General features: G+C 42.8%; 1 protein-coding gene across 1 annotated transcript in view; it reads left to right on the forward strand.

The window, feature by feature from the left end:
* The window catches only part of PDE6C (phosphodiesterase 6C, cGMP-specific, cone, alpha prime), a 50,935-nt gene that overhangs the window by 1,228 nt on the left and 35,219 nt on the right, over positions 1–14,488 (forward strand). Inside the window, exons 2-8 of the mRNA XM_012659694.1 lie at positions 6,158–6,310; positions 6,408–6,497; positions 7,424–7,564; positions 11,055–11,129; positions 12,149–12,213; positions 12,316–12,382; positions 14,122–14,169. Coding sequence (XP_012515148.1) covers positions 6,158–6,310; positions 6,408–6,497; positions 7,424–7,564; positions 11,055–11,129; positions 12,149–12,213; positions 12,316–12,382; positions 14,122–14,169 — 639 coding nt within the window. The remainder of the gene's footprint in view (positions 1–6,157; positions 6,311–6,407; positions 6,498–7,423; positions 7,565–11,054; positions 11,130–12,148; positions 12,214–12,315; positions 12,383–14,121; positions 14,170–14,488) is intronic.

A 14,488-nucleotide genomic window follows, 5' to 3' on the forward strand; every position in this document is an offset into this window, starting at 1 on the left:
CTTGTGGCACTGGTCTGGCTATAACCTGGGAATGCAAGCAGTGAGCAAGAGGAGCACCCAGGCCCAGCATTGCCAGATCTAGCAAATAAAAATACGAAGTGCCCAGATAAACTTGAATTTCAGATAAACAATGAATAATTGTTTTAGTATAAGTATGTTCTATGTAATGTTTGTCATTTTATCAGGCAATCCTACCTGGGCCTGGTGCCTTCCACACCTTCTCCCTTGCAAACTCTTCCGGTGCTTGGGGGATTTTTCTTCTCCCATGCCTTTCGATCACAGCCCTTTGAAGATGTTTAGTTCTTTGGGATGGATTGGCTCATAAATTGATTCTTTCATCTATAGATCAAATGTGCAAGAAGAAAAAATGATGCCATTTGAAAGTTCAGATGTTGGCATTCCAATCATTATAAAAGTAAATTTAGGTGACGGTTAAATGCAATTGACCACCCCACACTCCCATAACTCAGATCTATCAAGAATTTCAACCATGTAAATGGGACATTTGGACCCTCTGAAGACCAACAGCATACTGCACAAATACAGGCTTTCTTATGCCCCTTATAAAAACATAAAAATTAATTCATTCTTTTTACCATTACAATACATGTTCATTTTAGAAAAATCAAGGCTGGACGTGGAGACTCATGCCTGTAATCCTAGCACTTTGGGAGGCCGAGGTGGGAGGATCCCTTGAAGCCAGGAGTTCAAGACCAGCCTGGGCAAAACAGCAAGTCTCCCATCTTCACAAAAAATAGAAAAATCAGCTGTGCCTATAGTCCCAGCTACTCAGGAGGCTGAGGCAGGAGGATCGCCTGAGCCCAGGAGTTTGAGGCTGCGGTGAGCTATGATGATCCCACTGCACTCTAGTCTGGGTGACAGAGCGAGACCTTGTCTTGAAAGAAAAAAAAAAAAAAGAAAAATGATAAGATACAAATAAACAAAAAGGGGAAATGCTGATCATCCATAATCCCTCTTCTCAGCAATAATCCTGGGTACCAGCTTGGACTTTCTCCTGGCAGCCCTTTCTCTACATGTGTTCCATTATCATGCTTTACTATTAATAAAAGGGAAGAAATGGATTATGATGGGGTGGAATTGAACGAGAGCAGCTCGAGAAAGGCTTTCTGTGCAGGGGTGAGTAGGAGCAGCTGGAGAGGCAGGAGGATAATCCCCTAAATGCCTCCTGAAGCTGATTACAGTGGAAGATTCATTCGCTCAGACCCAGGAGGTGCAGAAGTCATCAAACATGAGTGACACTTGGCAAACAACCCTGGGACACCCTTCAGGGGCAAGGGTTGCCCTGGGGCCCTGTAGAGCCCTCAGTCCTTCACAGTTCCTCCCGTTAGTGAGTTGAAGCTAGTTTAAGTTTGCTGTTGAGGCAGCTGCTTCAGGTAACTAAGCTGATACGTGCCCTTAAGGCAAAGTTCTGACACCAGCTAGAAGGCCATGTCCCCATATCCTGAGGTCTTCTTGTAGGAATATGCTTCTTGACAGTCTCCAGCTGAGCCCATCTCTACTGGGACATCAGACATAAGGAAGTGACATTCAAGAATTTTTTTCCCAAATTTCTTTAAAAAATGAGTGGGTAAAATAATTTCTGCCATAATACTTTAATGAGCCCAGTTCTTCGTGTTGAGGGAAAAATAATAGAATGGAGCTGTTTGAAAGATGAGGTGGCTTTGGTCTGTCGCTGTCCATGGTGAGCATTATGGGCAGTTCGTGATGGTTTCAGGGGACATCTCTCCATTCTTCTCTCAAGGACTCTTGGCTGTTCTGGGTGGGACACAGAAATGTGTGCTGGAGACAGACACCCTTCTGAGCTCAGAGGAAGGACAAGGGCCTCATTTGCTTTTCCGTTTCTACTGCTTCTAAACATTCTTTTTCCCTCTAGAATGGCGCTTTTCAACTCTGGCTATATATTAAAATCAAATTGGTAGCTTTTTAAAAAAATACTGATGTCTGAGACTCTCAATAGAACAATTACAGCAGACTCTCAGAGGTTGGAATGCAGACTTTAGTATTTTTAAAAAGCTCCCCAGGTCATTTCAATAGGCAGCCAATGTTGAAAACCATCAGTCTATTGGATGAGCACATATAGGAGGAGGAAGTGAATTTCAAGTCAAGTGTGGAATATTAGAGACAAAAAAGGCTTATGTAGTCTTCAGCCCAACGCTGTCCTATGGCAGACAGGAAGTTGAGGTTGCCGGAGCTGTGTCTCCCTGGAGTACATGGTGCATGTCAGTGAATGGGAAGGGCTGGGATGGAGGGCTGACTCTGTCCCCTGTTCTTTCCTTCCTCCCCCGCACCCCTGCCGTCTCACCTTGCTTTAGCCACTGCAGTAAAATCTGCAATGAGAAAGAAGGTGGAAACCAATGTTTTAAATGAAATTTTTGAGTAATTCTTCACTTTCTCATTGCATTTGACAATTTATTAAGCATTTTTCTCATTCTTAATCTTACTTGATTTCTGACAAAGACCCTGTGCAGGAGGCAGGGACCATATGTTTTATTTCCATCCTACATAGTAGAAACCTGCTCAAAGTCAGGTAGAAAGGACATGGCAGGTCTAGGACAATAACCCAGGCCTTTGAGGCTTCCCTTTTTCTACCTCATCACTGACCACGCACGATTTGTCTCTGGCTAGCAGTGTGGGCACAGGTGAGGAAAGACTTCTCACACCTAGACAAAGCTATAGAGCCAGAAACTCCTGACCTTGGAGGTCCGCAAAGGTACAGGGAAGCCACGTGGTACAGGCAGAGGGCTTCAGCATCAGGCGAACCTGGGTGCAGATCCGTGCCTGTGACTTAGTAACTGTGTGATGGATTGAGTTTCCACACCTAGGAAGTGGGGATGAGCAAATGTACAGATTAAATGTGCATAAAGTGCCTGACTTATAGTAGATGCTCAATAAATGACAGCTATAATAATATTGTCATTACGCTAGTAGGGACTTGGGGGCTGAGTGTGGTTGGGTCAATGATTATTGCCTGTATTAAAACAGGTTACAGGCAGGAAAATTTTTAACAACAGGAAACTGAGAGATATCCTCTTCAAGTCGTTTCTGTCTCTCTTGGGAAAGCTGTCCAGTAACTGTGGGTGATCCAGTTCTGACTGTGGCTTAAAAGTGCTCCCTCCTCTCTCTTCCTTCCCTCCTCTCTTTCTTTCCTGATCTCAAGGGTTAAGGGTGTTTAATCAGGATTTAGCAATACTGAGATCCCTGTGGGATCAGGCCTCATGCTGGTCTACACAATGCTCTCTAGGTGCCCTCAGGGGCTTCTTCGAAGAGGGTCCACCAAGGGACAAGCCCACAGGATTTACTCAAAGAAACTTCAGGAAGGATTGTTAGAGTAGTGAAAAAAAACACACACACACAAAAAAAACTAAAAAGCCTCCTCTCCTCCATGCTGTAATTTGATGGATGGTTTATCCAGGGCTTTCAGATGCAATAATAAACAAGCAATATACTTTGAAACATCACCATTTTCTCAAAACAGCTGATTGAACTTCAGAACATTTCCTTGTGTTTAGAATCTGGAATAAAATGGCATCCAGTTTGGAAGCTGCAGCATGAAATGTGTTTGCAAAGAGTTGCTGCTTGACTTCAGCCCATGGTGCATGTTTCTGGTGTTTGGATTGTTCCTTTAGTGCCCAGGGTTGCTGTGTAAATGAAGGTGATCACAATCTAAGTGGATAATGAGTAGGAGGAAAACAATTGAGCTGGCCTAGACAAGCAATGGATTAAGAGAAAGGATCTAACAGAGTCTGGAGACACTTTGCCCTGAGGGTGAAGACGCTAAAGGAAGCAGAGAGAAGTAACAGATGAAGTGCTTAGGAGAGAAAGGTGGCTCTTGGCATGGGACAGAGTGCTGGCCCTCTGGAGGAAGGATGCTCCCAGGAATAGGAGGCCTACATCCAGCTAGGGGCAGCCAATGTCTTCAGTGATTAGAATTGGTTAGAAAAACTAAAACTAGAAGCAAAATGTTAATTGCAAAAGCACTACTTCTCTTACAGGAAGGCATAAAGAAGTACCAGGTTTCTCTTCCCAGTATTTATTGAGCACCTACTATGTGTCAGATACTTTTCCAAGTACTCTGCTGATCCTATGTTATTCTACCTTCACATCGGGGACTCTAGACCACAGATGGTATCATTATCCCTATTTTCTGATTGGAAAATGAGGACATGGAGGTAAATCACACGCTCAGGATCATACAGCTAGTAAATTGGGGCCTGGGTGCAGCCGAAGAAGTCTGACTCCAGAACCTTCTTTGTCTTTATGCCTCCTAAATAGTTGGTTTGTGTGTTTTCACTTTGGGGAAAGAGATCTGGGCTAAGGGGCGGCATCGGATCCCCTTCACATCGCACATTTCCTCTGAATGGTTCCATTTCCAGGGCTCCTCCCCCGGAGCGCTGCACCCATTGAGTTGCACCTAAGAATTACCCAGTTAAAAGCATAGATTCCACTTTAGGAGACAGGACGAGGTGACTCCACTGTGAGGCCTTGGAATCTGCATTCATCTGCAGATGATTCCGAGGCCGGGCTCAGGACTGCTGCTCTGAGTCAAGCGGTGTGAGTTCTGTCGGCCGAGCAGCCCTCGTTCCCTTGGTGGAAATTCTGGTCTGGAAATCACACACAGTGGACTCTTGCATTTTTTTACTTTGGGAAACAAAACAGAGTCCAGCCTCCAAGGCTTGTGCCGCTTTGAGAAGCACCATCTGCGTGGGGAAGTGAAAATGAGACAACCTGGGAAAGGAGCCCTGCATTCATGTCAGCCAGTGAGTCTCAGAGTCAGGCTGACAGCTCAGTTCTAATCGAAGAAGACCCAGGTACAAAGGGGAAACATCAGGACTCGAGGAAGGCTGGGTCTAAACCCAGCTAGGGAAGCTGTTCTCTGAAATGACAGGTGATAAGGTAACTGCCTTCCTTGACCTTCTCCAGCCCTTTCATTCATGTCCTTCTCAGACTCATCGTTCAGCTCTCGCCACGGCCAGAGTCTAAGGATTCTCTCTGGCATCTACTCTATGGGGCCTGTATCTGGAAAGATCTACTTCCTCTCTCTCAAAGAAAGAAAGAAAAAATATGAATGGAAGACATTAGTTTGGCAGAACTTTAAAATCTGATAAGTATCTGATGCTGGCAAGAGGATGGTCCTAATCACACAGGGTCAGTGGGAGTGAGAATTTCAACCTTTTGTAAAACTAATCTATCTATGCAAATAAAAACTGCGTATGTTGGTATGCAACTGGGATATGTTGGTCCAGCAAAAGGGATTTCTACTTTGGGGAACCCATCATGTAAAAATAAAAGCAAGAATGATTACTGCAATACTGTTTGTAAACAGACTGCATCGGTAGAGGACAGTTGCGTGGATCACAGAGCATCCCGCGTGGAGTCGCGTGCAAGAATCTGAGAGCTGAGTTCACATCCATACGCACTGGTCTTGGAGGGAAGTCCTTAAGACGTTGTTAAGATGAATGTATTATATAATAATTAGAAAAGGAAAAATGAAAATTTCCTATTTTATAAAAAGGAGAAATAGAGAATTTTCTGTTTTATAAAATAGAAAAGAAAAATCTTTGTCCAAGCACAGAGAAAGGCATAGAAGGAGATAATATCAAGCAGTTTACACTGATTCCCTCAAGTAGGCAGGATTGGAAAGAGTTTGGGTGAATTATTAATTTTTTCTTTATGTTATGATGCATATGATGCGTGGGTTGATGGTTTCAAGCGCATATTTTACCTTCATAATTAGAGACAGAAGCCCTGTGAACTCTGTCTGCGGTCCCAGCAGACAGAGTGTTCTCCTGCCCTGCACACACTTTCTGCCCATTGCAACCCCAAGTCTGCCCCTCCCTTGCTCTTAGCACCCCACTTCCCACTTGGCTGTGACATCATCTCTCTTCTCCTGGTCCAACCTCAGCGTAATCTCAGCTCATTGCTCAGGTGGGAAATGCTCATTCTGAAACAGGCAACATCATTCGATGCAGTCGTAGAATGGTGGGGAGAGTGGAAATGTTTGTTGGGGACCGCTGTGCTGGGGCCCTGGTTGCCTGTCAGTACTGCTGGATTAGGGGGGAACAATCTGTCCCCATCCCTAGGTCTACCATTCAATGATTTGGGGCCACTTTGGCAAACGTGTATATATTTTTTTCAGAACAACCATTTTTCTGACTACATGGACAAGCAAACAGGATACGTCACCAAGAACCTGCTGGCAACGCCGATCGTCATGGGCAAGGAGGTCCTTGCTGTGGTTATGGCAATTAACAAAGTAAATGCACCTGAATTTTCCAAACATGATGAAGAGGTAATGCTAACCCTGGGCATCCGGCCTGAGGCTCTGGAAATTCATTTGCTGTACAATCAAAAGAAAGATGTAATTTGTTCTTCTCTGCCATCTGTAGGTCTTTTCCAAATACCTCAATTTTGTTGCTGTCGTCCTGAAGCTTCATCATACCAGCTACCTGTACAGTATTGAATCCCGAAGAAGCCAGGTAAAAGGAAGGTGACCTTAATCACTCCATGCTGGCCTGTTCTGACAAAGGGACCCAGAGACCACAGCCCAGACCTCTCCTATCCCCTGTGGGTTTTAAGCCATGTGGAGGAGATCCCCAAACTCCAGTCTCGGGTGTCCTCTCACGATCTCCCCCTCAATCCCCGATCCCCCCAGCCCTCCATCTGTGTGTACAACGGTCTCTATCCTGGGTGGCCTTGGTTTCTTTATCTCTGAAATGGCGATGATAATTATAGTACCTACTTCACATGGTTGTTGTGGCTATTAAATAGTCATTAGCTCTCACATAAAGCTCTTAGCAGTTGCTAGATCATAGCAAAGCCATTCATTTGGGGAAAAAAATCACTCCTCTGAAGTCTGTTGCTTCCACGAGGCAGAGGGATAAGGAGCAGTATTGGAATCCGGGGTACCTGAGTCTGGGCCACTCTGTGGGCCTCAGTTTCCTCATTAGTACAATGCAGGAGTAGCGGTTGGGATGCAGGCCCCTTCCCATTGAGACTCTTAGGCAAGGTTACCTCTGACTAGCTCAGGATGCACGGACGGAGGTATGTGGCTTTTTCCCCACAAGGGCCAGCAGGGGCCCATGGACCACCAGTGCTGGACCCTTGAACTATCTCTGCATCCAATTTTAGGGCACTTGCCCTTTGGAATCAAAACATTTGGACATGGGGACCAATCATGGCTTTTTCTCTTCATAAACCCACAGCCATGCAAAGATCACCTCATCGCCCCACCTAGAGAATCGGAATAGCTTGCTGGATGTACACACGTTCAAAAATAGAAGTGCGTTTTCTGGTGATATTATTCATTTTATTTGATGCACCTCATGTGTTCTTTTGGCTAATGCTCTATCTCTCCATAGTGTATTTTTGTTCTAACTGTGTTCTTTTGAATACCTGCTTTCAGATCCTTATGTGGTCAGCCAATAAAGTTTTTGAAGAACTCACAGATGTTGAGCGACAGTTTCACAAAGCGCTGTACACAGTTAGAGCATATCTGAACTGTGAACGGTACTCTATCGGATTGCTGGACATGACCAAGGAGAAGGTCCTTATTATTCCATACATTTTGCCTCACCCAAAATCCCCTATAAAATGCATGCCATATGAAATGTGAAACTCAAAAAAATGAGTACATTATGTTAAATATTAGTCATTATATATCACACGAACTGTGCATTTTGTAGCAAAAAAGATACAGGCTTGAATCTTGGCTTTTCCGCCTCCTAGCTGTATCTTCAGCAAGTTTTTTTCTTTTCTAAATTAATTAATAGACATTAATTTTTAGAGCAGTTTTAGGTTTACAGAAAAATTGAGCGGAAAGTACAGAGTTCCTTCTTCCTTCCTCACCCCCTCCCCAGTTTCCCCAGCTATTAACATTTTACATTAGTGTGGTATGATGAGCCGATATTGATACATTATTATTCATTAAATTCCATAGTTTACATTAGGGTTCACTCTTTGTGGTGTTCTATGGGTTTTGACAATTGCGTAATGTCATATATCTGCTGTTACCGTATCACATAGAATTGTTTCAGTGCCCTAAAAACCCTCTGTGCTCCACCTTTGCATCCCTCCCTCTCATCCTCCAAACTCCTGGTAGCCACTGATTTTTTTGCTGCCTTTATAGTTTTGCATCTTCTAGAATGTCATATAATTGAAATCATACAGTATGTAGCTTATTCAGACTGGCTTTTCACTTAGCAATACGCATTTAAATTTCCTCCATGTCTTTTCATGGCTCCGTACCTCATTTCTTTTTATCACTAAATAATATTCCACTGTATAGCTGTTTGTTTATTCATTCACCTGTTGAAGGATATCTTGGTTGCTTCTAATTTCTGGCAATTATGAATAAAGCTGCTATAAACATTGTGTGTAAGTTTTTGTATATACCTAAGTTTTCAACTCATTTGAGTAAATACCAAAGAGGGCAATTGCTGGATTGTATTGTACAACCATGTTTATCTTTGTAAGAAACCACCAGACTGTTTTCCAAAGTGACCATTTTGCATATCCACCAGCAGTGAATGAAAGTTCCTGTTGCTCCACATCCTCGCCAGCAGTTGGTGATGTCAGTATTTTGGGTTTTAGCCATTTTAATAGGTGTGTAGTGGTATCTCATTGTTGTTTTAATTTGCAATTCCATAATGACATATGATGTTGAGCATCTTTTCATATGCATACTGGCTATCTGTATATCTTTAGTGAGATGTCTGTTCAGATCTTTTGCCCACTTTTTAACTGGGTTGTTTGTTTTCCTATTGTTCAGTTTTAAGAGTTCTTTGTATTTTTTGCATACAAGTCCTTTATTGAGTATGTGTTTTGCAAATATTTTCTCCCATTCTGTGACTTATTTTTTCATTCTCTTAACAGTGCCTTCTGTAGAGCAGAAGTTTTTAATTTTAATGAAGTCCAATTTTTGAATTTTTTTTTCATGAATTGTGCTTTTGGCGTTGTATCTAAAAACTCTTGTCAAACTTAAATTCATGGCTGGGTGTGATGGCTCATGCCTGTAATTTCAGCACTTCAGGGGGTCAAGATGGGAGAATCACTTGAGCCCAGGAATTTGAGACCAGCCTGGGCAACATAGCAAGATCCCATCTCTACAAAAAATAATAGAATTAGGCAGGTGTGGTGGTACACTCCTGTAGTCATAGCTACTCCAGAGGCTGAGGCAGGAGAATTGCTTGAGCCCAGTTCAAGGCTGCAGTGAGCTATGATCACGACACTCCACTGTAGCCTGGGCAACAGAGCAAGACCCTGTCTCAAAAAACCAAACCAAAACACAAAAAAAACAACCCTCCCCTCAAGTTCATCTACATTTTCTCCTATGTCATCTTCTAGAATTTTTATAGGTTGTGTTCTACATTTAGGTCTGTGTCTAGATTCACTGTCTCTTGCATGTGGATGTTCAGTTGTTCCAACACAATTTGTTGAAAAGACTATCCTTTGTCCATTGCCTTAGCTCCTTTGCCAAAGATCAGTTGACTGTATTTGTGTGGGTCTAATTCTGGGCTGTCAATTCTGTTGTATTGATTTATTTGTCTATTTTCTCATCAATACCACACTATTTTGATTACTGTACCTTTTATAGTAAACCGATACTCAAGTAGTATCAGTTCTCTGACTTCGTTCTTTTTTTCAGCAAGTCTTTTAACCTCCCTGATTCTCGGTTTCCTCATCTGTAAAATGAGGACATTTTTCTTATTAGTTGTGAGGATCAGAGATTTATACACACACACACACACACACACACACACACACACACACATATAGTCTAGCACATAGTAGGTGCATGATAAATGATATTGTCATTATCAATTTGAGGTTGTGTATTCTGAAAAATTTTAAATTATTTTGAAGTAGAAATGATGAAATGTGTAACATTATTCATAGTATAATGCTCATTTCTCATTTTGTTTAATTCTGTTGGAATCCTTCTAGTTCGATACATTAATAACTAATGATCCATATCATTTATATTTCTTACTATTCATGTGATTGGAAGTTATTTTTTCAAAGTAATTGTTCTAAGTGGATAAACATAGGTCCAAGCATCAGGAGAGCTGGGTTCTAGGACTTTCTAGCTGAGTATATTTGGTTGGATGACTTTGGCTGCAAGGAACATCAGACCCAGCTAAAAGTATCTTTAATGATGGGGGATGGTTATTATCTCATTTAACAGGAAGTCTCAGGGTAGGACAATTCTAGGACTGGTTAATTCAGAACTCGATACAGTCTTCAAAGTCCCAGGTGCTTTCAACATTTCTTCTTGGCAAGGTCTCAGCTACCTGTTGCATGTTTGTGAGGTCTCCTCTTGTAGTGACAAGATGGCTGTTGCAGCTCAGAGGAGGGCACATAGACGTGACAAAATTGGGAGGCATTTTCTCCAAATGTCACTTTCATCACCTTTCATCTGAGGGACACCTTTCCCCAGTAGTCCCCCAGCAGGCTTCTCTTCCTTCTTCAGTGTCCAGCGTGGGCTGAAGACCTGCCCTCAAACTGATCCAGACACCTCACATAGACCACTCATGGGCTGCGCTGGGCCCATTTTCCCTGATGGGAAATCACTACCCGATACTCAAATAAAATCAGGTTCTGCCTGCAATGAAGCGGGGAGAATGGGTGTTGGGTGAGGCGACCAACACTGTCGGCCACTCCATGTGACGTTCGTTGGCCAAGGCTATTAATCGACCCAGATTTAATTTAATCATCTATAAAAGAGCTATTACACATTGAGTACTTTGAACTATGTGGCAGGGTAAGTATTTGGTATGCACTATTCATGTGATCCTCACAACAACTCTTTAGTATAAATGCTATTATTATCCCCATTTTATAGATGAAAAAAGGTTAAGTGACTTGTTCATAGTCACAGACTCATAAGCAGTACTGCTGGGAATTATAGATATTTTCAGCACTAAAATTCCAGAACTACAGATTAACATAAAATGTACAAACACATAAAATTCATATAAGATCCAGCAGGTCATGAAACAGTTTGTTTAGTAATGTTTACATATACTTGCCTCCAGGAATTCTACGATGAGTGGCCAATCAAGCTTGGAGAAGCTGAGCCTTATAAAGGCCCAAAGACACCAGATGGCAGGGTAAGTGCAAACGCCTTCCTTGATGCCATCTGTGCATAGTGTCAGGTGCTAAAACAAGAGCCTGCAGCGCATAGGGGAAAGAGCACTGGCTTGGGAAGGCCTGGGTTTTGGTCCTGTAACTTTCTGTGGGATTCTGGAATACTAGAAAGCACAGGACAAGGAGTTGGAGGTTCAAGTTCCAGCTCTGCCCCAAGCCAGCTATGTGGTCCTTACCTTAGCTCATTGCTTAACCTCTCCTTTTCCTTTTCTATAAAGCCAGGGCTTCGTAATAAGTGGTTCTCAGCAGGGAGGGATGCATCAGAGCCACCTGTACAACTTTTTGAAGAGGCCTGAGCCCTTCTTCAGATATGTGGGATTGGAATCTCCAGGGAAGGGTTGGGTTAGACTTACTTTCCCTCCACTGCAAGCTACACAAGGGCAGGAACCCTGTTTGTTTTCCATGGAATCCCCCATACACAGGAAAGAGAAGTTAATGGGATGGCATGCGTCCAGGCCTCAGGTTTGTCGTCTGCCTCATGAAGCAGAGAGACTAGTTCTCAAGTTCCTTCCAGATTTGACAATGCATCCTCCCGTTTCTAAGGCACCTGTTCAGATAAGCCAGTGTTGGAAGGACATTATGTGCTTGCTGTACACTAATTGACTGCAGTTGAGAAATTACACAATTTGTTTTAGTTATTAATGTCAGGTACTTTTGGACAACAAAAAGGGATTAGATTAAAAAAAAACAAACAGACTAGCTTATGATTTGGTGGCCAAAGATTCCCCCCAAAAGATATTCGAGGGAATTCAATTTTTTAAAAACTAAATTTAATTCAGCCTTGTGCATGTAGATAAATAGCCGGTAATCGTTCTGATTTTATTACAAGCTTATAATCAGGACATGAATAGTTTGATAACTTATGTTATGAAAAAATGTGGTTGGGAAATAAGGTACCATTTGTAAGAGTTTTAAAATACAAGTTATTTAATAAAAAATGTTTTCTTTGGGAAATAATATTATTCTCCCTGTTCTCTCTTAGGAAATCATCTTTTATAAAATCATTGATTACATTTTACATGGAAAAGAAGAGATCAAAGTGATTCCGTGAGTATTGTCACAAAGTAGCCTCAGGAGTTGCCATTTTATTTTTGCACACAGTGTATTTCTCTATGTGGCAATGATTCTCTTCTTCCGATCTTCCCCAAGGACACCTCCTGCAGACCACTGGACACTCGTTAGTGGGTTGCCAACATATGTTGCTGAAAACGGATTTGTAAGTTATTGAATAAATTCAAATTTTAAATAATATTGCATGAAACTCTTATTAGCTAAGAGATAGGTTCAATTGTGACAGCAAGAACGCACCAGGTAAGGGTGAGATGACTGCTTCCTTTGGCACAGGACAAAGGAGAGAAGAATCTTGGCAGTTGAATGTAGGTCAATGGGAGACTTCTAAACTCTACATGAAAATATTTCATTAACATGAGAAAAGATTCCTCCATCCCTCGACTTCTTATTGTGCAGCCACACAAATTTGAGATGTCCTTTGAAAGTCAATGACTATGATTCACGCTAGGTTTAATTCTGTCTCAATACCTTGGCTGATTTATTGAAGAATGAGAGAGAGAGAGAGGGAGAGAGGTGGGTGTGGGACTTCTGAATATTGAGTTAAAAGCTTGGACCTCTAAGATCTTAACCCATCTATAAATATTTTCTAGAGGCCTCAAAGTATGAACTAAAACAGATGGAAAGGTCAGAAAAGAGAAAAAAGTTTCTTTTTGTCTCTTCAAAATGGACTTGAAGGATGCTCAGCCCATCAAATAATGTAATTCATTCAAGTTAGATCATGAAAATAATGGACGGCACAAAAGATACCTTAAATTCTTAGGCTATATACATTTATAAAAACTTTGAAGGATTTTCACGTTTTCTTTGTAAGAGTAGTGCAAAAATAATCGATGTGATTCAACTACTCGTAGCACTTACACTGGGCTGAGGGGCTGGCAGGGTTGGGTGTGGTGGATGGGAGCACACTCAGACCTTATCAGACTGTTAGACTTTCAGGACTTTTGTGAGCAAGTTGTTAAACTGTTGGCAGCTTGAAATCTCACACGCTGGGATTATTTACACCGTGGAAATTGGCAACTGATACAAACCAGGGATTTACCCAACCCCTGGCCAGGAGAGCTGATTTTCCCAGCACCCTCTTCCTGGAGATCACAGTTCTGGTTTCATCCCATGAATTTGAACAAATCACTTAATCTCTTTGGGCTTTCTTTCCTTCATCTTTAAAAGAAAAACTTGAACTTAATCACTAAGGTCCCTTCTAGCTTTAAAATGCTATGATTTTAAGTATGTAATGTAACTTTGATGGGAAGAAAGATACAGTCTTTTATTAAGACCCATTTGTAGATATGACTCTACATACAGATAATTCAAAATGATCCAAAATGGAACGATTTCTTGTCCTTATGGATGTGAGCAACAGGCTCTGAACGTCAGTAATTAGAACGATGTCTTACAGTGAGTCCTTACTTAGGTGTAGCTAAAAGGCTATTTGGCTTTTTCCTCCTGCTCTTTAGGAACCTTCTGCTAACCCAGATCCCACTGCAGGGAAAAAAGCAAAAACAAAACCAAGAAGCAATCCTAGCGCTGCTGTTCACACCTGCTCCAGCTGAACGGCCTCTCTGCTCAGCTTTCTCCTCTCCTTGTCCTAACGGCCAGCTGCTTTGAATTTGAAGGGGGTTCCTTAGAGCCTGGCAGAGTAGCAGGGAGCAGAGATGGCGCTGAATGTCACCCAGTGACTTACTTAGCACAAGAAAAGCCAGCTTCAAGGAGTTGTTAGCAGATAGGCCCAGCCCAGGTCCAGAGGGAATAATTTGCCTGCGAGCTCTCAAGTTCCACGGAAGAAGCCCTCACTCCCGATGCCTTCTCTCTTATTCTGTCTTGTGGGTTGGAATGGCTGCACCACACCATGTCTCAGAAGAGCTTTTGTCTCCTCTTGCCTTTCAGATATGTAACATGCTGAACGCCCCTGCAGACGAATACTTCACATTTCAGGTAACTGCGCCCTAAGCCAGGCCTCACCTCCCCACTCCCCTCCATCCCCAGAGTCTGCCCCATGCTGAGGTGTGGCCAGCAGGCACGCACAGGGCCCATGCCCCACTCACCCTGGCTGGGCTGGTGGCCACCAAGTAGCAGATTCTTCGGTGAAGGGTAAGAGAGAAGGCGACAGAGGGGCCTGGCCACTCCTCCATTCTCTCCCACTCCTGGTCATCCGGGGCGGCAGCAGCGCCTGGCATAGCATCGGTGCTCAATAAACGTTCTTTGCCTGAGAGATTGGCTGGATACATCCTGCCACCTGAACTGCCATCTCGGA

This window comes from Propithecus coquereli, unplaced genomic scaffold (assembly GCF_000956105.1).
Source record: "Propithecus coquereli isolate 6110/MARCELLA unplaced genomic scaffold, Pcoq_1.0 Scaffold63, whole genome shotgun sequence".
Taxonomy (NCBI): Eukaryota; Metazoa; Chordata; class Mammalia; order Primates; family Indriidae; genus Propithecus; species Propithecus coquereli.